We start from the raw sequence: 24,541 nt of genomic DNA, 5'->3' as shown, positions 1-24,541 counted from the left end.
TTTTCCCAATTCCTATATAAACATAAACACTTCAAAACCAATGCACGTTAAGACAAAGTCAGACCTATCCTGCAAGTCAAATGACTGTAGCTTCAGTCTCACTCCTTCATTTATACTGCTTTGTGGCTAATGTGGTATGCAAAATTCACAGACATATTTCCCCTATCAGGCATTTTTTAAACTTTTTTTTTTTTAATATCAAAATCTCTTCCTTTTGGAGGCATTTTTCTTCTAAAAGTTCTCTCTACAGACTGCCATGAATACAGGTACTTTAATTTGAAATGCTCTGTAAAATATAGTTGGTAACCTCATAGTAAAACTTTCTACTATGAATAGTTCACAATAGTCAGACAGTTCAAGTTGTGTTTGTATATACATATATGTACTCCAGGTGGAGATATTCATACAAATGTCAACATTAATCAACTAACTTTATTTTGATGAAAATGGTCACTTCAATACACTAGTAGACTTCCAAAGGTTTTCATCAAGAAATTCCAGATGAGAAAAAAAAAAAATCCTGCATACAGATCTTTTGATGTAATCAGTTAATCCTTATAAATATTCAGAAGACAAATTACTACTATCTGATGGAACTATCGTGATAGTGTATTTTCTTAGAAAAAATATTAAAATATTCATAAAAGTACTTACCAGCATTTATAAGACCTTAGTAACCTTCTCCCACAGACACTGTAAATATCAGTTTATGCTGTCAATGGGAACTTTTTTCATGCATCTTTTCTTATTGACATGCAGAAAATGAGTTAAAGTGTTTTACATTTGAAACTAAATTTTAGGCTATTTTTAGATTTTAAGCTTATGTTGGTTGTATAAGACGACCCCCCCCCCACCGCCAATTTCTTCCTTCTTGTATTAATGCAACATTAGGTATTTCCGTTATTATTTTTATACCTATGCATATCCATTATTTTTTTGGATAGCATAGATTTAGTATTTACGCAAATTATCCTAATTAAAAGTGATTAGCCCAAATTATAATTAATTATTAATTTCGTTTTTTTTTAATTATTATTATTCCTGACACCTCCAAGGAGTCCGAAGACTCATCGCGGGACGACACCTACAACTGTCTCAAATTTTAGGATTATGAAAATTGTTATTTAAAATCATGGAACCAGCAACAAAACGAAGAAAGTATGAACTTGATTTAAAATAAGGGTAAGATCAAAACACACTAATAACTGTGCTGCTGCAAGAAAGTTTGACATAACCGAGATGGTAAGAGACTGGAGGAAGAAAGAAGATATTGGGGAAGGGAGGGGGGGGTTGTCTTATACAACCGACATAAGCTTGCCAAAAAAAAAAAAAGTGTGATGAGAACGGGAATCACCCAATGGCCGCAACTTGAAAATCACGTTGCAGAATGGATATTCGAACAAAGGCAGAATGGTTATCTTGTTACATGAAATATGATTAGAGCATATGCACTAAAATGGTCAAGATTGAATCCAGATGAAAGTGTAGAATTTCAAGCTACTTCAAGATGGTGCGATTGTTTTATGAACAGACAAAATCTGATAATACGAAAAAAACAAAATTTGCTCAAAAACTACCAGCAGATCTTGATCACAAACTTACCAGTTTCCATAAATTTATTATTCAGTTGAGAGAAGAATATAAATTTCTATTGTTAAATATTGGAAATATGGATGAAACACTCCTATAAGTGTTGATATGATAAGCAATAGAACAGTGGTCTAAAGGTAGTGAGAGTGTGCTAGTTCGAAACACTTATATGGCAACATGAAAAAATAAGGTTTATGGTTGTGTTGCCATGTTTGGCCGATGGAACCAAGTTAAAACCAATGATCACCTTCAAACATAAAACTAAACATATGATAAAATTTCCTTCAGGTGCTTTTGTACATTTTCACGAAAAAGGATAGATGGATGAAAATGGTGTGAAATTATGGATAAATAATGTGTGGAGCACACGATCAGGCGGTATAATGAAGAAACGCAGTTTATTAGTATGGGATATGTTTCACAGTCATTTAACTGAGAATACTAAAAGTTTTCTAGAAAAAAATATAACACAAAAATTGCTGTTATACTAGGTGGTTTAACTTCTATGTTGCAAGCACTAGATGTCCACTTGAACAAACCATTTAAAGATCACAAGCGAGAAGAGTGGAATAATTGGATGTTGACTGGTGAAAAATCATTTACAAATGGTGGATGTATGCATGCTGCATCACTTGATATGCTGTGCAATTTTGTGATCAAAGCATGGAATAAAGTAAAAGTAGAGAATGTAATAAAATCATTTAAAAAGTGTGGTATCTCTAATGTTATGGATGGTACAAAAGATGATCTGTTGTGGGACACTGATGACGATGAAAACAAAATCAATTCACCAGATTCAAATTGGGATCCATATGACGATCATTTAAACAATGAATTTTAAGAACTTTTATATTTTCAAGATGAAGAAAATTAAAATGAAATTTGAGGTTAATAATTATTTGTTTTTTAAGACTTACATCTATTTTAATATTTTAAATAAATTTATGTAACAAAAAATTAATCTGATTTGTTTATAAACACTACCTATTTTTTTATATAACTATGATGTATTGTAACTATCTAAATGTTCATCCAAAAAATTAAGCTTCCCTTTTTATACTCGAATTATAAGCCGACTCATGATTTTGAGGGGTTTTCAGAAGTATTTGCAAGTCGTCTTATATGGCAAGATGTACGGTATCTGGAATTGTTCATAATTTCACATCCTTGTCATTGCCTATACCTATTCTGGAAGTAGTTACACTGCTGATCCCTAATGACATACTACAGGGGTCTTGTCTTGTTCAGGAGGTAACAGAGAAATATAAGAGTAAACAAAATCAACAGCAGTGATTATTATAAGAAATACTCTAAAAATACATGATTGTAGTACTTTAAGACATGTATTTCACAAATAAAACCCCATACATACCATGGACACAGCAACAAGAACTTTTAATAAATAACAACTAGCACAGAGAGAATATTTGTTTCAACAATATTTCTACTGAATACTTGTTTTAAAAAAGGTCAGCAAAGATTCTTTTAAAACCAGATAGGATATCAATTTACCATGGTTGATGATAATTCTACACATCTTTTTTATACAAAAAAGATGTGTAGAATTATCATCAACCATGTGATAGAAAAAATTTAGTTTAAAATAACTGATATTCATCAGAATAAATGAATGCCATATATCACAAACTTGCTTTGTTACATTCTTTTCTCTCTCACACACAACAAAATCATAACCTTCAAGTAATTTTCACTCCGATGATAAACTTTAGTTCTTAGACACTTGCATTCTATTTCATAAAAAAATGCAGAAAGATAAATTAGATTATATCACTTGGTTATGTGAACTAATAGGATTAACAAACAATACACTTTGTGGGAAGGTTTTGATATTAAGACCACCTGATGAGTTTCATAAGTTGTATGACATATTATTAATTAAACATATTAGTTGTGTAATTAATGATTAATAGGTTTCTGTTGTGTAAGACTTTTAGGTATCAGTACTCCTGATGATGCAAGTTGTACAAACTTATGAAACTTCTTGGGTTTTAATTGCTTATTTTTTTCATTAAACTCTTTAATTACATAATAATGTGGTCTCAATATTAAAAACATCCTACAGAAACTTACATTTTGATTAGTTGATTACAATGTTCTATGAGAGACAACACAAATGTTGTTTTTCCTGACTGAGTAGCTCCCAAAATAATGCATGTAAATGGATGTATGAACATATTGAAAATGATAACGTAATTAGACTGTGATTATTTTTATATAATCAGAGATCATGTAAAAACAAATTGATACTTGCTTTCAATATCAAAAAATCTCCCTATCAAGATTTTTTTTTTTTTTTTATCACAGTCACCATGTAATCATTACAAGACGAGTTTTTCTTTTTAAATTCTAAGAAAAAAAAAAAAAGCTATTGTGGAATACTTATATATACTTTTTATACTTATATTTAACACAAGACTTTTAGGCATCAGTACCCCTGATGATGCAAGTTGTACGACTTATGAAATTTCTTTAATTGCTTATTTTTTTTTATTAAACTCTTTAATTACATAATAATGTGGTCTCAAATTAAAAACATCCTACAGAAACTTACATTTGCAAATACTAAACTTTACCTATCATATCATAAAACTCAAGTTTTTATTTTATATATATATATATATATATATATATATATATATATATATAAAGAAGTTTAAAAAGTATATATAAGTATATATATATATATATATATATATATATATATATATATATATATATATATATATATATATTTTTTTTTTTTTTTTCAAAAAATATTTAGTGGATGCAATGTCTAAATGTATACCACGGGTGAGAAGGTTAAATAAGGTAGGTGTGAGATGAATGAATAAAGAGATTAAGCATGCAATACAGAGAAAAAGGGCATTGTGGAGGCAGCATAAGAGAAGTGGAAGTAACCAATTTCATGAGGTCTACAAAGACCAGGCAAGGAGGGTGACTTGGTTGGTGAGAGTAGCTAAACAGAGGTATGAACAGCAGTTAGCTAATGAAGCTAAAAAGAATCCTAGGGAGTTCTTTCGATATGTAGCCAGCAAAAGAAAGAATGATTATGGAAGGATGACATTGATTGGAGGAAATGGTATAAAGACAGCTGTTGCAGAATGTGTGGTGGAGATACTTAATGAGCAGTTCATTAAGATCTTTCAATCTTGTGAATGTGACTTCATGGAGAGATTAAGAGCAGTTGATGATGGGGAGGAGAGACTGACTGTAAGTGAGCAAGAGGTGTTTAGGGAGTTGAGTAAACTAGATGTAAATAAGGCTGTGGGACTTGATAATATATCACCGCGTATTCTGAAGGAATGTGCCAGAGAGTTGACACCTGCCTTGACATATTTTTTTTAATACGAGTCTTGCACTTGGTCAAGTCCCTAAAGAGTGGAAGGAGGGCAAGATTGTGTTACTTCATAAAGGAGGTGATCGAACTCAAGCATCAAACTATAGGCCTATCTGTGTGTCAGGTGTTGTGGTTAAGTTGTTGGAGAAGCTTGTGAGAACTAGGATCCAGAGTTGGGTTGACAACAATGGTATAATCTTTGATGGACAGCATGGATTTGCTAAAGGGAGGTCGTGTTTTAGTAATCTACTTATTACAATAAAGTGACTGCTTCCTTGGACAGAGGAGAAGGATACACAGTAATATACTTGGATTTCGCAAAAGCTTTTGATAGAGTACCTCATGATAAGTTGACAGTCAAACTAGAGCAGATGTGGTTGGATATTAGATTAGTGCATTGGATTGGAGACTGGCTATCTGATAGGTAGCAACAAGTGTATGGGGGTGCAATATCCAGGAAAAGGAAAGTCACTAGTGGAGTGCCTCAGGGATCTGTTTTAGGGCCATTACTATTTAACTTGTATATTAATGATATTGGCGAAGATTTGGATGGAGATATTCAGTTGTTTGCAGATGATGCAAAGTTGGGACGAACCATAAAGAGTAGTGAAGATGTTGTGGCCTTGCAAGAAGACTTGAATAAATTGAGTGATTGGGCAAGCAAATGGGGATGTGAGTTCAATGTTGCAAAATGTAAGGTTTTAAAATTTGGAAAACAAAGATGGGATGCAGAATTTATGCTTGGTGAGAATATATTGTTGGAAGTAGAGGAAATAAGAGATCTGGGAGTGATAGTGGATAAGTATCTAAAATTTAGGGGACACATCACCAAAATTGTGAAGACAACACAAAGACTTCTGGGAATGATGAGGAGGACACTGATGTGTAGAAGCAGGGAGATTCTTGTTCCATTGTATAAGGCTTTGATTAGGCCACACATGGACTATTGTGCACAGATTTGGTCACCTGGTTTTCAGAAGGATGAAGAGATGTTAGAAAGGGTCCAAAGGCGACTGACTAAGGTAGTTTCTGACCTCTGGAATGTCGAGTATGAGGAAAGATTGAAAAGATGTAATTTGCAGAGTCTAGTGGAGAGAAGGAAGAGGGGAGATATGATAGAGACCTACAAGTTGGTAAGGGGTTGTTATAGGATCAATGGTGGAGAAGTTCTACAGAGAATAGTGGGAGATCAGTGGAGAACCAGAGGTCATCCCTGGAAACTGTATAAAGAGGGTGTGAGTAGGGGAGTGAGAGGCAGGTTTTTTTCGTGCAGAGTTGTGAATGATTGGAATGCCTTGCCTGAGAGTGTGGTGTCTGCATGGAGTTTGAATGTGTTTAAGACCCGGTATGATGAGATGTGTGTGAGATAAAAGGACCTCCTAGATGAGTCTTTGACTCCATGAGGTCTTGTTTAATAATAATAATAATTTAATATTTTAATAATAAGACTTTTAGGTATCAGGGGTACTGATACCTAAAAGTCTTACACAACAAAAACCTATTAACAATTAATTACACATATTAGTTGTATAATTAATGATATAAGTCACACAACTTACAAAACTCGTCAGGTGGTCTTAATATCAAAACCTTCCCATGAAGAATATATTGTTTGTTAATCCTATATATAAATGCCTTGTTCTCATATGGAATTAAACATCTGAAGTCTCTTTAGCATCACGTTTCTTTTGCCTTGATATAAAATGAATCAGAAGGAAGTAATTTAGTGCAACACCCAATTAAGCAACATGCCTGCTTTGTTATAGTCTAAATTGAAATCTTATGTCAATAGTGTATGTTAATCAAGTCATTAATAACAGAAATTTATTACAACATGTGAAGATTCTACATCAGTATTTCTCAACCCATGACCTACATTCCTTCTGTTGATAAAAGTATCTTAAGATCATCAGTGAAGTTTAATAAAATACTAAACATAATAAATATGAGCAATTTATACTGAACTAATATGATTACCTAGTAATAAAAGAGAAAATCTCAACAGTATTTATTTATTCTATTTAAGCTTTTGTTAATCACATGTGCCTTCAGAATACAAGTTAAGAGAAATAAGTGCAACTGTTGGACTGATATATCTGAGTGGATGAAATATCTACTCTCTAACCACCAGGTTCACATCCTGATGTGGGCATGGCTGTTTTGTGACTGTCCTTAGGTGAGAGATGAATTTCATTACCTGAAAGTAAGACCACCACCACCACCACCATTCTATTTATTGGAGGACTGAAGTGGCTTGAAAAAGGTCCTTGTCTGGTCTATGGAGAAGTTTCAAATGTAAAAAAATAAATAAATAATAATAAACAAATATTAAAAAAGTAATGAATCCCCCCCACCCTTAACTTACCCACAGTAACCAATCCATGAAAGATTATAAACCTTATATGGATGGTCATTATAAAATGAAAATATACATCATGTAAAATTTGGAAGTTCATTTGGATTTTACAAGAATGTGACACTTTGTACACTACCTAATAAGCAGCTGATGACAGGCTATTCTTAGCTTGATATCGCTAGAAAATAAATGTCACATGGATTTATAGGATAAAGATATCTTATCCATTATCCAAGATATCATAATCCATTGGCCAGAGATACAAAAAAAAAAAAAAAAAAAAAAAGATTTATCCAGGTTAAACGAATAACCTGTAATACTTAAAGATGGGCACGTCAGTTTTATTCAGTTGGAATGATTTAGGAGGACGACTGAAAATGTTGTAAACTAGAAGTCGCTATTATGAAGTTCTCTATTTAGACCTTTCCCCACTGAATTCTTTATTGAATGAGCCATCCAATTATCTAAGGAAGCAGGGTTACTTTTATGGACTTGTCTATGTCAACTATAACAGGAAGGTAAGCCTGTAGAAGTTTGCCTCCACAGATGCAACTTTCACATCCTTAGAGCAAGTAAATCAGGTAGAAAACAACCAGCATTATCCAATAAAAGTTGTTTCCAGTTAAAGGATTATAGAGAGTCAGAAGATATAAAGAACTCTTCTAGATTTCTTTAAAAGTTAGATACATGTCTAGGTTCTGTGCCTCAGTAGTTTCATGTAGTTATGATAAACTGACTTTTTCTTTCTTTCTTTAGCTTAAATATCTCTGAGATTCACATCTATAAAAACTAAAGGTGTGTTTCCTGCTGTTTGTTTTATGTCACATGGATGTATAGGATAAAGCTATATTGAATAAAGGAATCAATCAGATGTTATCCATTGATATATATATATATATACATATATGTATATATGTGTATATATATATATGTATATATGTGTATATATACATATATGTGTATATATATATATATGTGTATATATATATATATGTGTATATATATATATATGTGTATATATATATGTGTATATATATATATATGTGTATATATATATATATATACATATATATATATATATTATTATTATCAAGAGAGAGACCTCTAGGGAGTCAGAGACTCATTGAGTGGGAGGCCACATATTACACCACCAACTATCATACTTATTCTTGAATTCATTCACACTACTTGCACTCACAACATCCAATAGCAATTCATTCCAATCACACACACACACAACCCTATGAGAGAAAAATCTAGCCCTTATCCCCATCTTAGTGGCATTCATTCTCAGCTTCCAAGGATGCTCTCTTGTCCTCCCCCCCCATAAATCGAAAAATTCCATCAACTGAAATCCTGTATGACCTTTTCAGAAGTATGTAAGTCTCAATCATATCATCCCTCTTTCTCCTGCAGTCTACAAATTCTCAGTCTGTCTTCATAATCAGTATTCCACAATCCTGATATCATTTTTAACATTTGCACTCTCTCTAATATATCAGAATCACAACGGAAACCAGGAGACCAAACCTGTACTCAATAATCTGAGCGGGATCTTATCAAGGACTTGTAAAGAGGCAAAATGACATCCTTATCTTTACATGTGAACATTCATTTCAGAATTGCAATTATCTTTTGAGTTGTATTTGCAATCTTTGCTACAAGACCCCTAAACTTCAACTTTCTATCTACTAACACTCCAAGATCTCTAGCATATTCCCACCAATATAATATGATATTGGATATCTAATCACACTGAAGTGAATGACTTTACATTTACTGACATCCATTTTCCCATGCCTACAATTCCAGCCTATTCAGATCATTCTGCAATTACCCTTCCTATCTTTGCATCATCAGCAAATAGGTGTATGTCACTTGTCAAATCCTTCCCAATATCATTAATATACAGATTAAATAACAGTGGACCAAGCACTGATCCTTGTGGTATTTTTTTAAATTTATTTTATTAATCTTTGTACTGGTTATGGGCAGTACTACCCTTACATCACATCCAGACATTTTGTCCAGACTTGATATAGGCCTAAGCCTTTACAAGTGTTTTACAACTAGATCTGGGTTATTTTTATAATAATTTACTTCATTATTATGGCTATAGGCTAGTGGGCATGCTGTTCCCACCACCTGGGCATCAACTACCCAAACATAACCATCTCTTTTAATCACTAAGTCTGGCTTACGCAAACCCGGCAGAGGTTCTTTAATGCGGTTCCACCACAGTCACCCAACCTTTGTTCTTAAAGCGGTTGTTCAGAATGGAGACCACGGTATCATGCCTCCTCACACAGACCCCATGGGTGTGGAAGCAACACTGGGCTATATGAGACAGTGTCTCACTGTAGTGGCAGCCAACCCTACAGTTGGAGTCGTCACTACCCCATCGAGCTGTGCAGGCTCAAGTAGGCAGGGCATTCATCCTCGTCCTGATAAGGTCAATATGCTCGAACCCATGGAGCATCATCTACAGAACAGTGCAACAGAGATGCCCATCTCTTGTGTTCTGCAGGTGCTGACTCGATTAAAGTACCTTGATAACGGAACCAGCCTTTAGCCTGCCTAAAGTCATCTTGTATTAATGGGCTATAGAAAGCCTCTCTGCAGATGGAGAAAGAAGATAGTTCTAACTGTGCGATTCTTGACAGCCGCAGGCATGGGATCAGCCATCTAAGTGATGGAACCCCAAGCCCACCATCCTTCACCCTCACATGGAAATATGCAGTAGGAGTGTCAGGCGGCAGTCAGAGCCATGATCTCATGGCTGAACGGATAGCCCTGTCCATTCAGGACAGTACCAAGAGTAGTAAAAGAGTAGGAGATAGTAGGAAAGGAGAAACAATCTTTGCTGGGTCTTGAGAGGAGCTTTCCTCAAAGAAGCGATCCAAGCTTCTAGGATAGGAGACCTTCCCTTTGGGGTGAACATGATACCGAGGTATCTCCACTCTTCCAGGATGGTCAAAGCATGCAACGGCCTCCCATGCAGGGAAAACTCTATAGCCTCGACCTTAAGCTTCTTGTCACATCAAGAAGGGACAAGAGCTAAAGAGCAGGACTTCTCTGCATTAATAGAAAGGCCTCGAAGAAGAAGTCAACTGCCTGGTCAAGGAGTTCCTGCAAGCCTATCTTAGTAGAGGATATGAAAATAAGATCATCTGCAAAGGCCATAGCATTAAAGGAAGAAGCACCTAGAGAGTAGCCTATATGGCTAGGAAGAGAATGAAGAAACTCATCTATGATGCAGTTAAAGAAAAGAGGAGATAGAGGATCACCCTGGTTAACACCCTGCACTGCAGGAATAGAAGTTGCATGGGACCTTGTAGTGATAGTGATAGAGCTACCCAAGTATAGCTCCATAACATAGGAAAGAAAAGGTTCTGGACATCCAGCAATAGACAGTGCTCAAAGGACAGCAGGAAGGGAGATGCTATCAAAGGCCTTTTAGAGGTCCAGTGACAACATATATAGAGACTTAAGGTGGCATCAGGAATCAGAAAGAAGAGAAGAAAGAAGATATATATTCTCGGCACAGCCATCCGAAGGGACAAAAGTTCTTTGTCTATAATCATACTGTATATGTTGTTGAAGTCATTTAACTAATATTTTATGATAGAGTCTAAGTAACACAGGGGAGATGGTAATAGGTCTAAAGTCTGATGCACAGAATCTTGCAGACTCACATCCCCTGTATACCACTTTTTGATATCTGTGAGTCAGCTATCCTCTTATCCATGCAAATATTCTATAACCCAAACCTATATTCTCCAATTTATGCAACAGTCCATCATGCTGTACTCTGTCAAAAGCCTTTGCAAAATCCAAACGTATCATGGTGTATCATATATCAAAACATATCATATATATATACATATATAAAATTTGATATATGATACACCATGATTATTATTATTATTATTGTTAACACCAGAATACTAGTGTGAATAGGGCATTATTTGGAAAACACTCATCAAAATTTTATTACCTGGTTTTCAAGGAGATGAGGATGTGTTGTGGAGAGTCCACAGAAGGTTTATTAAGTCAATATCAGATCTATGAAATGTCAGATATGAGGACAGATTGAGGGATTGCAAGTTGTTGCACAGCCCTGTGGTAAGCAAGGGAGTGAATAGCAGGTTCTTCATGGAGAGTGATTGATGAGTGGAATACATTGCTTGCGAGTGTATGCATAAACTGTGAATGTATTTAAGGCATGGTTCAATGTTCTTTTTGCATGAGAAAGTATAGATATCCTGCAATGAGTCCTTTGACTCCATGGAGGTCAATGTTAATAAATTACTAATAAAAAGTTATATTTAAAAAAATCTTTTTACCACAAAATTCTGAATTTATTTTCATTTCAATTATATATTTTTAAAAATAGGAACTGTGCTTAATCATATCTTGATATTTGACACATTTCTGCCCTATGTTTACAAAGATATGGAAAGTTACACTTGAGGTCATAAATATATTATATTCAACAAGAAATTGTATTTTTTGTTTTAATCCTTATTTTATCAATAAGCAATACAAGTTTGCAATTTTTATTTATTTTTTTACTGTGGTTCCCATCCATGAAAGGTTATTAGTAAGCCAACAGTACATTTGTACCATGAGTGTGCAAAGGATTATTTTTCCCATTTTTATTAATTTTATGTTTTTTTTTCTATATTTTGTAATTCTTTTTATTTTTTACATAGTCTAGAGCCTGCTCTAGAGACCAAACATGGAACTTTTCAAGTCACTTAAGGTCTCCAATAAGCATGGTGGTGGTCTCACACTCTTCTTCTTCTTCTGCAGCTTCTCCCACTTAAGTGGGGTCACTGTTTATTATGAGTCTCCTCCACGCCTTCCTGTCTTGGGCTGTCACCACATCCAAGTTCTTCATCTTCAAGTCCTCTTCTGCCAGCTCCCTCCATCTCTTCTTTGGCCGCCCACGCTTCCGTCTTCCTTGCACATCCATCTGCATGACCCTTCTTCCCACATATTCGTCCTCCCTCCTCATCACATGACCAAACCATCTCAACCTTGCCTCCTGTATTTTCGCTCCTAAGTTCGTAACTTGCACTGTTCCCCTGACATAGTCATTTCTCAGATGATCCTTTCTGGTCACACCGCACATCCACCTAAGCATTCTCATCTCTGCTACTTCCATCCTGCTAATGTTATTTTTCCTCAGGGCCACAGTTTCTATAGCATATGTCATAGCTGGCCTCACTACTGTCCTATAAATTTTGCCTTTCAGATTGATCGGCACCCTCTTATCACATAACACTCCAGCCATCTCCCTCCAGTTCCTCCAACCTGCTTGTATCCTGCATCCCACTTCCTTCTCACCTCCTCCATCTTCTTCCACTGTCGAACCTAAGTATCTAAAGTCTCTCACCTTCCTGATGACATTTCCTTCCAGCTCCAGGTCTGTCTCATGGCCACCGCCCACTGCGCAACACATATACTCTGTCTTACTTCTGCTCAGTCTCATACCTCTCTCTCAGTGGTGGTCTCACACTGGGTGATGAAATTCATCTTCCACCTAAAAACAATCACAAACATCCATGTCTATGGAAGGATTCAAATCCATTGCCTGTTGTGTTGGTTGGAGAGTTGGTACCCTAAGCACTTGGCCAACTAGGCTGAAGAATGTGGAAATATTATCATGACTAATCTATTTTTATATAGAAAGGTGATCTTTGTTGCCATAATGCTTGTTATGAGATACAAAGTTGAAGGGATCAGGAGCATCACTTCAAAACTAAGAAAAGCTGCAAGTCATGATTTAGCATTATAATTTTCATGCACAATCAGTGTTCTAGGATTAAAAATGTATACTGTGGTCCTGAATGTTTATTGAATGTAGATGTTACAATAACATATGGAAACAGTGCAGAAGGTAAGAATTTTAGCAATTCTGAACTTTCAGGATGCTTGGTTAGTAGGGATTCTTATGAATGTTCTAACATTTCTTTGTGTACATGTGTATCAACATTTCTCTAAGCAAAAGAAGCAGATGTACAAGACACGATGTCTTCTGAGCAGTAATTGAGCCAACCTAGGCAGTTGGATATGATTTTCAAAAAAGTGAATAACATACTTTACATTTATAAATTTACAAAATTATAAAACTAATGGAGATTACATATTTTCATTCAAATGAAATAATAATAATAACAATTAATAAAATGAATTGATGATAACAATAATAAACTTAACTTTTTGTGTTTATGCAATTTTACTATTTTTACTTCTCTAAATTATTTTACCTGCAATACTTAAACTCAATATATTTATGGAATTTTTCATATGAGAGATTCATAATAATGTGTTAAATGGAAGATGACTTCAAACAGTTATAATACTGACTTATGCATGGTATCTATTATAACATTGTGTTCAGGACACATTCTGTCTTATTCATTCCCTCTGCCTGCTAACAGTGCTATTGGCATATCTATGTATATAAATAAAACTATGTACATATAGGCTGTAAATACAAAGTTTTTACAGGCTATTATTTCTGTTAGGTAAACCACTTGCTAATACCTCCTCCTCAGAAAAAATGAATGTGAAATAAGCAGTGATATTACAAATTATAAGTACTGTATTTATTCAAATATAACTACCACTTTTTCTTACCAAAATTAAAGTTAAAAAGTTGTGGTGCAAGATATATATGGGGATTTTCAGAAATGCAAATTTTTCAGGAAAAAATTAAATTTATGTTTATAATTGCCAGCCTGGCTGGCTGGCTGGCTGGGTGGTTAGCTTCTCTGCTCTCCAGCCAAAAAACTGCAGGTTCAAATCCCACCAAAGCATGGATGTTTGTGATTGTCTGTGGAAATACTAGTGGTGGTGGTTGGCAGTAGATGGTGTTGGTGTGGTTAGTTGGTGGATTGAGTGGTAGAGATTGAGTTGGAGAGCAGGTGCCCTCCCTCAATGAGTCTTTGGACTCCCTGGAGGTGTTATATAATAATAATAATAATTAAATCCTCAATGTTCGTTATAATTTATAATTGCTCACATTATTTATAAAATGAATGTATTTAAATTTTAATTATCAATGTTATTCATGCAATTGGCTGCTCACCTTCATTAGTACATCATAACTTTTAGTTTAAAACCCGCACTGTAACTTGAATGTTTCTCCATATTTCAAGTAAAAATTACCAGTAATTTCTAAGACTTGAGATTATTGTTATGAACAATCCTTGTTCATAACAATAACTAATGAGAAGTGAAAGTAGGGTGCAAAACAGACTGCAAAGGTAGGCCTGTAGATGTACATATGATTGGTGCAGTATTAACAAAAGATTGCATGACTCAATGATGAAGGCAAGCTTTCAGTTGTTGAGTTGAAATGCAAATTCTCTTCAACCAAATTCCAAAATAACTGAAACTGCCATTACAATATCATTATTTCTTAAAGTTTTAATTTGTGCATTAACATGAGATATATGCAAAACTTTTAATTTCTTTTTTGCAAAGTAAAATCAGGAGTGCAAGATAGTTATATTCGAGTAAATACGGTATGAATATTTCACCAATAGTATGATATGAACAGATTCTGTTAAATCAACTGAAAAAATAATGAAGATAATGAAGACAGTTATATCTTCTAAATAACCTCAGTCTGAAATTTTGCTGAACAAAACAAGAGGTGATACTGTTGAAATTTTTAAATGACTGGTGAGATGGGTGGAACTGTCAAATTTTTTTCACATTTACACAAGGGCACAATCCAAAGTATGAATGCTGAGTGATTTTTCAGATCATTGGAGAAGGTAAAGACTTTTTCCACATTTCACAATTGAACATGTTTTTCAAAACAGTACATCATTTATTATAAATTCATTATTTAGTATGAATTAAATAATGTCTCTTTAGAGAACCAGATTCTGAAAATGCCTTCCCACATGTTGTACAAAGGAAGGGTTTCTCACGAGTATGAACCCTTATGTGGTTTTTGAGATGACTGGAACATAAAAAGGCTTTCCCGCATGTTGTACAAAGAAATGGTTTCTCTAGAGAGTGAATTTTTGAGTGATTTTTCAAATCTGTAGACCGTGCAAATGTTTTTCCACATATTGTACAAAGAAAAGGTTTCTCCTGAGCATGAACCACAGAATGTCTTTTTAGAGAACCTGATTCTGAAAATGCTCTTCCACATATTGTACAAATATATGGTTTCTCTTGAGTGTGGACTCTCATATGACTCTTTAGATAACAAGAACGTGAAAATCCCTTCCCACATACTGAACAAATGAAAGGCATTACTTCAGCATGCAACCAGGAGTGAGTTTTGAGATCACAGGAATTTGAAAATCCCTTCCCGCATGTTGCACAGCAGAATGGTTTCTCTTGAGTATGAAACCTGATGTGGATTTTAAGATAACTAGAACTGGAAAATGATTTTCCACATATTACACAAGGAAATGGTTTTTCCTGAGTATGAACTCTTGCGTGTGTTTTGAGATTACTGGAACTTAAAAATGCTTTTCCACAAATTTCACAACGGAATGGTTTTTCCTTAGTATGAATTCTTGAGTGAATTTTTAGATAACTGGAACTTGTAAATGCTTTTCCACATGTTGTACAAAGATATGGCTTCTCTTGTGTATGAATCCTCAAATGACTTTTCAGTCCACTTAGTCTTGAAATTATTTTTCCACAAGTTGCACAATGAAACATGCTTTCTGCTCATACATTCAGTATACTGTGACTATAGATCACTGAAAAAAAACAGTGCCTTAGAAGAAATAGATAAATGTCTCTTCTTATAATAATGAGACAAGTAGTTGCATGATTATATACCAAATAGGGCTGTGACTGTTTTTATATTAAACATAAGCAAAATACCACATATGGGTTATCATATAATGTAATTTTTTTCATCTTTTAGTTTTAATCATCTACTCTTCTTGAAGGTTCTGAAAAAAATTGAAAGAATGAATTAAAGTGATGAATAATAATAAACATATATGTAGGTACAAACATATAATTCGGAACTTCATAGTGATTATATATTTTGTACTAAAATACATATGCAAAAATATACAGTGGACATATTATAATTTAATATTATAATTGAACAGTGGATATACTAACATTTAATATTGTATTTAAATTTGATAATTTCAAAAATTGTAGAATCGTTTATTAATTTAAGGAATAATAATAAATGAAATTTTAAATGGAGATTATTAATTTATTACAATTCTTTTTATGCAGGTTTTACCAGCAAAGCTTATAGCAGCAGAATACCTATGTATAAGGTATTCAGCAGAATACCTACACATAAGAAATTCATGTACATAAGTTATTCTGCTATCATCTACTCTTCTTGAAAGTTCTGAAAAAAATTGAAAGAATAAATTAGTGAAGAATAAATAAGAAACAGATAAATACACAGGTACATACATACCTTGTTTAGTAAACATGAGGTATTCTGCTTTGATATACACATGTGATTTTGATCACATATGTATTTGATCAAACTCACAGGCCAAAGTATACATATGTGATTCTGATCCACACTGAATAATTTAATCAGCTATTTTAGATAACCACTATTTAACACAGATATAGCTATCTGTTGAGCTTTTTCTTTCTTCACACCAAGAGCAAAATATATACATATCAAACCCCCCCCCCCCTTGTATGGTCACAGGACCAATAACTAGCACTGATACTAAACTAGTGATACAAAAGACAAGTATTCAAACCACTTTTCAGTTATGAATCTGAGAGTTTGATATTAATAAAGCAACTGATCAAAGATAATAGACCATAGATATAAAATTCCTAACAAAATTAAAGTGAAAAGATGGCATCCATGGTAAAATCATATTAAAAATGAAGGTATTTGTAAGAAATTTGACATTGTCAGCATTCAAGACTGTCTGATCAGAGATAACTGCAAGTAGTGTGGTTACTTAAATAGAAAGGGAGAGGAAAAGTTAACAAAACAGGTAGGAATTACCAAGCTAGTAGGGAAAAAAAAGACCCTGAAAAAGACAAATCCAAATGGATTGATTCTTTCAGAAATGCCTTAGAAGACGGATTACATATGCCAATATTGGAGTGTTGACAGGTAGTAGGCTAATTTGGAGGGAAATTGTTGGATTCAGTAATAATATAAACTCACTTGCAGTGGTGCACTGAGATTTAATCATGGGGAGGAGGGGGGCAAGTTGAGTAGATGATTTGGGAATACACACAATGCATTGCATATGACCTATAATTGAGCATCTGCAATGATCACCAATACATGATCTCCTCTGGCCCGGCAAATGACGCTCAGTCTGCCCAAGCACTACTTCATTCACCTTATGTTCACAGTGGCTGTGAATCCTGAGAGCTATAGGGTATTCCCACCTTATGTGACTGCTAATTCATAAGTAGTATAGAAATAGAAGACACAACATAATATAAATTTAAAAAAAAGACTTTTAATTAGAAAAAGATTTTTACAAAATTTTCTAGTGTTTTTTTTTCTTTTTTCTTTGGGGATGCCAGGGCCCCTTGGACCCATCTGGGTGCACTATTGCTCACTTGTGTAGTACTCTCATAGCAACTTGTACACTCGTTGAGGGTAAGTATCAGGAAAAATGATGATGATGCACACATGTGGGAGGGGAGAAAGCAAGTGGTTAGAGATAAGAAAAGAATAAATGTTTCTTAAAGAGCTAGTGATTGTATTGATTGAGGAAACTAGTCAGAGAGAGATGAATGAAAGAAGATAAGTAGGTAATTCAAAAAGTTTTGAGCTGAACTGTGGATGTTGACCAGTGTCTGCAGCATGCATAACAGTACAGAGTTGAAAAAAGAAAGCTGGTGGCTAATTTCAGTGGAACTGCACATAACAGAGAAATAATCAAAAAAAGGCGGAAACTGGGCATCTAGAGGAAAGCAAATAGAGAAAGGGGTTAAACAGATAAAATAGAGAAAGGGGTTAAACAGAAAGAGAGAGAATAAATCAATGATTAAGGAATTATCTATTAAACAGAGAGTCCTCCTCTGGACATAATCAAGCCTTCTGTGAGAAGTTTTGTGCTCATGCCAAATGTGAGATTATTCTAAGGTAGGTTGCATTTGAGTTTTATAAGGTGTTAGGAGTTGTTAACAAAAAGAATATCAAGTTAATGCAGGCTAAGGAAGTGATGTATGTGATGTGTTTAGGCTAGAGCTAAATATGAGGAGAAAACTGATCTTGGTTAATGTAGTATATTGTTAAAAGTGAGGGAGAGTGATGAATAGTTTACTACCAAAAAAGAGAGAGAGAGAGAATAGTGTTTGGTAGCATTGAAATTCAGTAGATTATCTTGTTACAAAAATCTTGAGACTTGAGTTATTTGAGCATTCTTCATTCTTGAATGAAGTAAAGGAATAGAGTGTAATCTCATGAACAAGACCATGAACAGGATTTGATATATTAGTGGAAGAAGATAATTGATGTATGTCAGGAAGAGATGAGTGAAACTACAGAGCCATGGGATACTCTGATACTGATTGAAAAATCTGATGAAAGGAAACCATCCATCACCACACACAATGAATCACAATGGAAGCTCACAACCCACTTGCCAAAGATAGGATGGAGCCCAAAAGATATCAGCTTGGAAAGAAGGCTATGATGCCAGAAACAATCAAATGCCTTGAAACAAGAGTAGCCATGTGAGTTTCTTGAAAGATTTTCATAGAATCCATCAAAAGGTGGATAAGGTTAGTTAGGAGGTCTGCTATTAAAGGAAAGTAGCAGAATCCCTATTGGTAATCTTTAATTAACTGATGGGTTTCCAAGTAGTGGGCTATTAATGATATTTTCCATCATATTTAAGACTACTAAAGTGAGGGTAATGGGATGTAATTTGATTGTTGACTTTTCTTTCTCTTTTCAGGAACAGGTTGGATAAAAGCCTGCTTCCATGCTGATGTCAAATGAGTGTGACAGCTTTGTAAGGCAATACAGGATGAATGTTAATTCTAGAGCATACGCTTTTAGTACAACTAGAGGAACTTATTAGTATCAAGACTATTTGAGTACTTTTCTGGTGTTCTTTTGGTGAAAAAGTATGAGAAAAAAGACTGATGGCATGCTGATGTCAAATGAGTGTGACAGCTTTGTAAGGCAATACAGGATGAATGTTAATTCTAGAGCATACGCTTTTAGTACAACTAGAGGAACTTATTAGTATCAAGACTATTTGAGTACTTTTCTGGTGTTCTTTTGGTGAAAAAGTTTGAGGAAAAAGACTGATGGCAGGAAGTTTGTTTTATCTTTAGTTAGCATCATCATTGAACAATCAGGATGCGAGAGAGGGGTGGAAACATGAAAGGACAAAAACTCTGCCTAACTACTTTCATGAGGGACCAGAAAGCTCAACTGCCATTTGAGCAGGAGGCAAATGCTTTGCATTTGACTACTATGAAGGTTACTAAGGTGAGAGCTAACATCAACAGTGTATTTGGAGGGAGAGCTGGTTAAGCAAAGGTCCAAGGAATTGGGAGAATGAAGAAGCATCAAGTATCTTCGATAACAGTACATAAGGAAAAGACAAATTTACAGAAATCTGGAATTGATGTTTCCCCTCCTGTCCTTTCTTTTCATTTTTCCCCCCAAAGGTATAGTTTATTGACATCTACAAAACCATTTTCGATAATTATTTAGGTGTTTCTTTTTCATTCATTTGAGTTCAAGAAAAACTCAAACTTACACCCGTTTAAAGCATAAAATATACTGACGTGAGATTGCAGTACTGTGACATATGTACTTATCAATATAAGCGAAGCTTAATGTCAAAAATAAAACCCAAATAAAGTACTCACCATAGAAAACAATATGAAAAACATAACTTTTCTAAAACAAATCCCCCACTTTTTTTTTTAACCTTTCATCTTATTATAACATGAGATTAATTGAAAACAATATTCCAGGAAACATGGTCAAAAAGTTTATATAAACAAAATTAGGGACAAATTAAAGTATATACTTTGTAATTGCAGTATCTTTTCAACGGATTCTTCCACATAACAAGCTCACATCTATCCAGGCGTTCCCGAATGTTTTCCATACTACATTTTGTTTCAGAAATCTGATCATCTTCCATCCAGGTAAAGAAACCAAATTACTGTTGTCGAATTAGATGTTTTCTTGTAAAAGAAATTTACTGCCTGAAAAAAAAATCCTACATTAGTAGAAGAAAATTATTCTTCATTACGTTAATCTTTAATTTATAATAAATCTGATACAGCGTAAACTCGAAAGAAAGAAATTTAAATGAAACTGTTGCATTTATACCTTTTGGATCATATGAGAACGACAAACACAATAAAAGCATTTCCTAAAATCGAAATAATGGATATGATTTTCGATCAAGTTCGCCTCTCTGTCTATAGTCATCAATTCAATTGAAAAAATTAACTCAATGCGGTACCCATTACGCTTTCGGTCAACAACCAAAGGAATGACAAACACGAAGTCAAGTACACGAACTGTCCAAAACCACTCGAAGAAGACACAACAGCCAAGTAATAACACGACACATACGCTTCGTTGGAAAAGGTCGTTTAATCCCTGTATCTAAACGGTAAATAGAACAAATCAAATAATACTGACATGTAAACATTGGCCACAACAGCTGAGATATTACAGAACATACACATCACAGATGGGTAAATTCCCTTCAGCGCCATCTAACAACAGAGTAATAGAATGGTGTAAGACAACTTTGGAAGCACGTATTAAACTCAGTAGAGTGTAAATGGATGGTGAAAAAGGGTGTTCTAAGTGGAGGATTAAGTAATGTAAATGGTAGTTTATGTGGAGTAGATTGCCTTTCCTCAATGAGTCCTTGGAAAGCTTGGAAGTGTTAAGTAATAATAATAACAATTTTATCATTCATAAATTATTTAAGATAGTGCCAATGCATAACAGTAGAGGTATACAGAAGGACTCTACTCTACGCCCCGCTCTTTAGAAGACGGCGTATCATACACACGCAAATATATATATATATATATATATATTTCTTATTTTGTTAACATTTCTTGACTTTATAGAACATTCATTTACTTCCTAGCCAAATTTTAATTTTCTTGGGATACTTTGCTCCACCTGTTTTTGAGTTCCTTACTGTGAAAAACAACTTGCTTCGATATCTGACGATGATGAAGAAATAGCAACTTCTTCAACAAAGTTAAATGAGGTTAGAAAAAAAGAATTTTGTTTCATCAGTTGGGCAGTATGTTATATTCATGTACAAAGGCGAATATTTTCTGGGGCAAATTTCAGAAATAAATAAGGAAGAAGCAAAAATAAGCAATGCAGATATCTGTCAAGTCCTGGAAATGACCTACACAAAAAATTGAAACATTTTATCCTTTAGAGGACATAATTCGTCTTATTAAACCCCCCAAAATGATAAATCGTAGAGGCATGTTTTCCCAGAATTGGAAAAGATTTGGAATCCCTGAGTTTAATGTTCTTAATTCCAATGATTTTTTTTTTTTTGCCACAGTTTATTTTTAGAACTGACTATATATCAATTTTTACACGTGAATTCTAAACTTCTAAATTTTTTATATTTTCATTTCTAATTTGTCTTAAAAAACGCAATTTCAACAATTTTGTATGCTATTTTATGTTATAATAAATGAAGGTTGTGTATTCTTATTTTGTAAATAGTCATACTTTGCTCCATTTCCATTATTCCATCTAAATTAGTAGTTTTTACTAGTTAGTGCAAAGTATCCCCATCCTTGGGTAAACATTGCTCCAACTATTTGAAAAAATAAAAGAAGGAATAAAACAACTGTTTTCACAGAAATTTTACATAAGGGCATTCAGTACACTTTGTACGTTTAAAAAAATATTTCAGAAAATAAAAACCTCTGAAAACATTTTTTTTCTTTTCAAATTACTAAAAAAAAGGTAAAAAAAAAGTGGAGCAAAGTAGCATCTTAGTGTATATATATATATATATATATATATATATATATATTTTTATGAAAAATATTGAATGACTAGAACCGAGATTTAATTAAAAAGGTTTTAATATAAATTAAATCTCGGTTCTAGTCATTCAATATTTTTCATAAAACTATGTATGTTAACCGAGTCAATGATCATTCTGTCATATATATATATATATATATATATATATATATATATATATATATATATATATATATTCATTAATTCAGAATTAATCTTATGGCAAAATAATTTTTATAGAATAAACACATAATAATTTATGAATTATCTATGTCTTTTTTTATTACTCATCCAAACATCACCAGGCCATCAACAGAACACCAAGATATGAGCAACAATAATTAAATTGTCACGTGTGAAGGTGTGTGCAGATCAATGGAAGTGGCGCTTGCATCCTCTGTGTGCTATGCTACCCAAAGATAGACTGAAATTCAAGTCTAGTTTGCGACTGGGGGAACTTTTACTAAGCCATTCTTCAACTGGCTCCCGAGTTGGTCGATCTCTGGCCCAGGTAAGCAGGGTTTTCCTCCAATGAACTCAAAAAAACATAGAACCCATACTATTTCAGACAAGAACATCTGCTGTTGGGATTATGTACCAAGAAATGTGAGCACTTGTTTGAAGGTCTCTTCATCGGTAGCCACGTATAATTAGTAACAGACGTGGCCCAGCTATATCTGATTGCTACCAGTGGAGATTGAACTATTTACTCAGTCTCCAAAAGCTAGATAAGGTTTTAAAAAGACCTTAACTACTCCCTATAATGGAATAAAAATGAGTTAGTTAATTTTTTTTATTTGTTATGTTTGATATTTTACCTAATTTCAGCTATATAAAAACCATGAATTTACATATATTTTTGGATTTTCGTTCTTATGGCAAAAAATTATACTCTTGTCTAATCTTTCATCCAATGACTTCATGTAGCTTCTATATACAAGTAGCCTAGTCTTGAAGAAACTTTACATACACACTTTGCTTGCACTTGGATAAAGGATTGAACTAAACTATGATTTCAGGCATTTTTTATTTATTTTATAACCAACTGAAAAACTGTCTACAATTTTATCTTTGCGAAGAATATGTATGTATATATGCTAAGGTTCCTGGGTGATAGAAATGATTTTATTTAACAATTTCTTAACTTCATTTATCATTTTTAAATATTTTTACATTATGTATGTAGGATCTTCCATTTGTACTCTTGACCCCTATCACACCAATGTTAGGGGAGGGACTGAATGCCTGAAGTGGCTTTAGAAAAAAGTTCATTGCTTCATCTCTAGAGTAGGCTTGACAGAACACACCAACATTAGTAATATTAGTGGACTGAAGACTAACTTTCTTGAATAGGATTCAAAATAATCATCATGATAATAAAAGTGTATACTTGTTGAGGTGAGTGAAAGTTCTCAATCGGACGTTTCAAAGACAGTGAGCACATCATTTATGTTTGTATTCATTCTATTAATTTTGGTAAACGTTAGTGTTTTAGTGTTTTGAATTTACTTTTGGGTGGTTGTTTCTATAGAAGGTATTCTAGAACTATATTTCGTTAAACTCCAATAGTGGGAATGAATGCATGTTATTGTCTTTTGGTGGTAGATGAATTTCATTGCCTAATATGAGACCATTCTCCCACTTATTCAAGATCGGAAGTTCACTAAAAAGTTCCAATTTTAGTCTCTACAGCAGAATATCTAGATCAGAGTTCCTGACAGACTGTTTTAGGTTCACGATTACGCCTCTTAGGCAAACAACGTTGGTTATTTTTCCACTGATTACACACCCAGAATACCTCACCTTTGAGAAACCAATCACCTCTGCTGTTTTCAAAATCGTTGCTCTAGCCAAACGGACACCCAGGATAAACCCTTTATTGAACTCCGAAATATCCTTTGTTTTTCCCATTGTGATCAACACTATTCATGATTACTGACAAGTAGCACAATTAAATAATTGTCCAGAACACAAGGTGATGCACGTGACCAAAGATTTTGCATATACGATTCGCATGTGACGTTTACGTACATCTGCATAAAGGTTTCCAATTCAGTTTTTCCCGTATGTGTACATCGCAGTATAAAAAAAAATAATAATAAATAATTACGCACAGGAAAGTTTGCAAATCCTATTCCTTAATTCCATGTATAAGAAAATAAACGAAGAGAATTACCGGTGTTCTTTTTTTTTTCTTCTTTAATATCTGGGAAATTCACCACTTGTGGAATAA

The 24,541-nt window shown here is 33.9% G+C and overlaps 1 protein-coding gene across 1 annotated transcript; it reads right to left on the bottom strand.

Annotated features, from left to right (window-relative positions):
* Positions 1-8,470: 8,470 nt before the first annotated feature.
* LOC150098682 (uncharacterized) lies at positions 8,471-20,916 on the bottom strand. The gene is made up of 3 exons (XM_090404704.1): positions 20,614-20,916; positions 20,306-20,486; positions 8,471-16,243 (listed from the first exon to the last, which is right to left on the bottom strand). The coding sequence occupies exon 3, from the start codon at positions 16,002-16,004 to the stop codon at positions 15,168-15,170; it is 837 nt and encodes a 278-aa protein (XP_090260830.1). The 5' UTR covers positions 16,005-16,243; positions 20,306-20,486; positions 20,614-20,916; the 3' UTR covers positions 8,471-15,167.
* Positions 20,917-24,541: the final 3,625 nt, after the last annotated feature.

The sequence above is a fragment of the Typopeltis vanoorti genome, chromosome 15, assembly GCF_054136105.1.
Source record: "Typopeltis vanoorti isolate ZY-2024b chromosome 15, IOZ_Tvanoo_1.0, whole genome shotgun sequence".
Taxonomy (NCBI): domain Eukaryota; kingdom Metazoa; phylum Arthropoda; class Arachnida; order Uropygi; family Thelyphonidae; genus Typopeltis; species Typopeltis vanoorti.
Note: the sequence above shows the minus strand (reverse complement) of the source record. Positions and strands in the feature narration are given on the sequence as shown.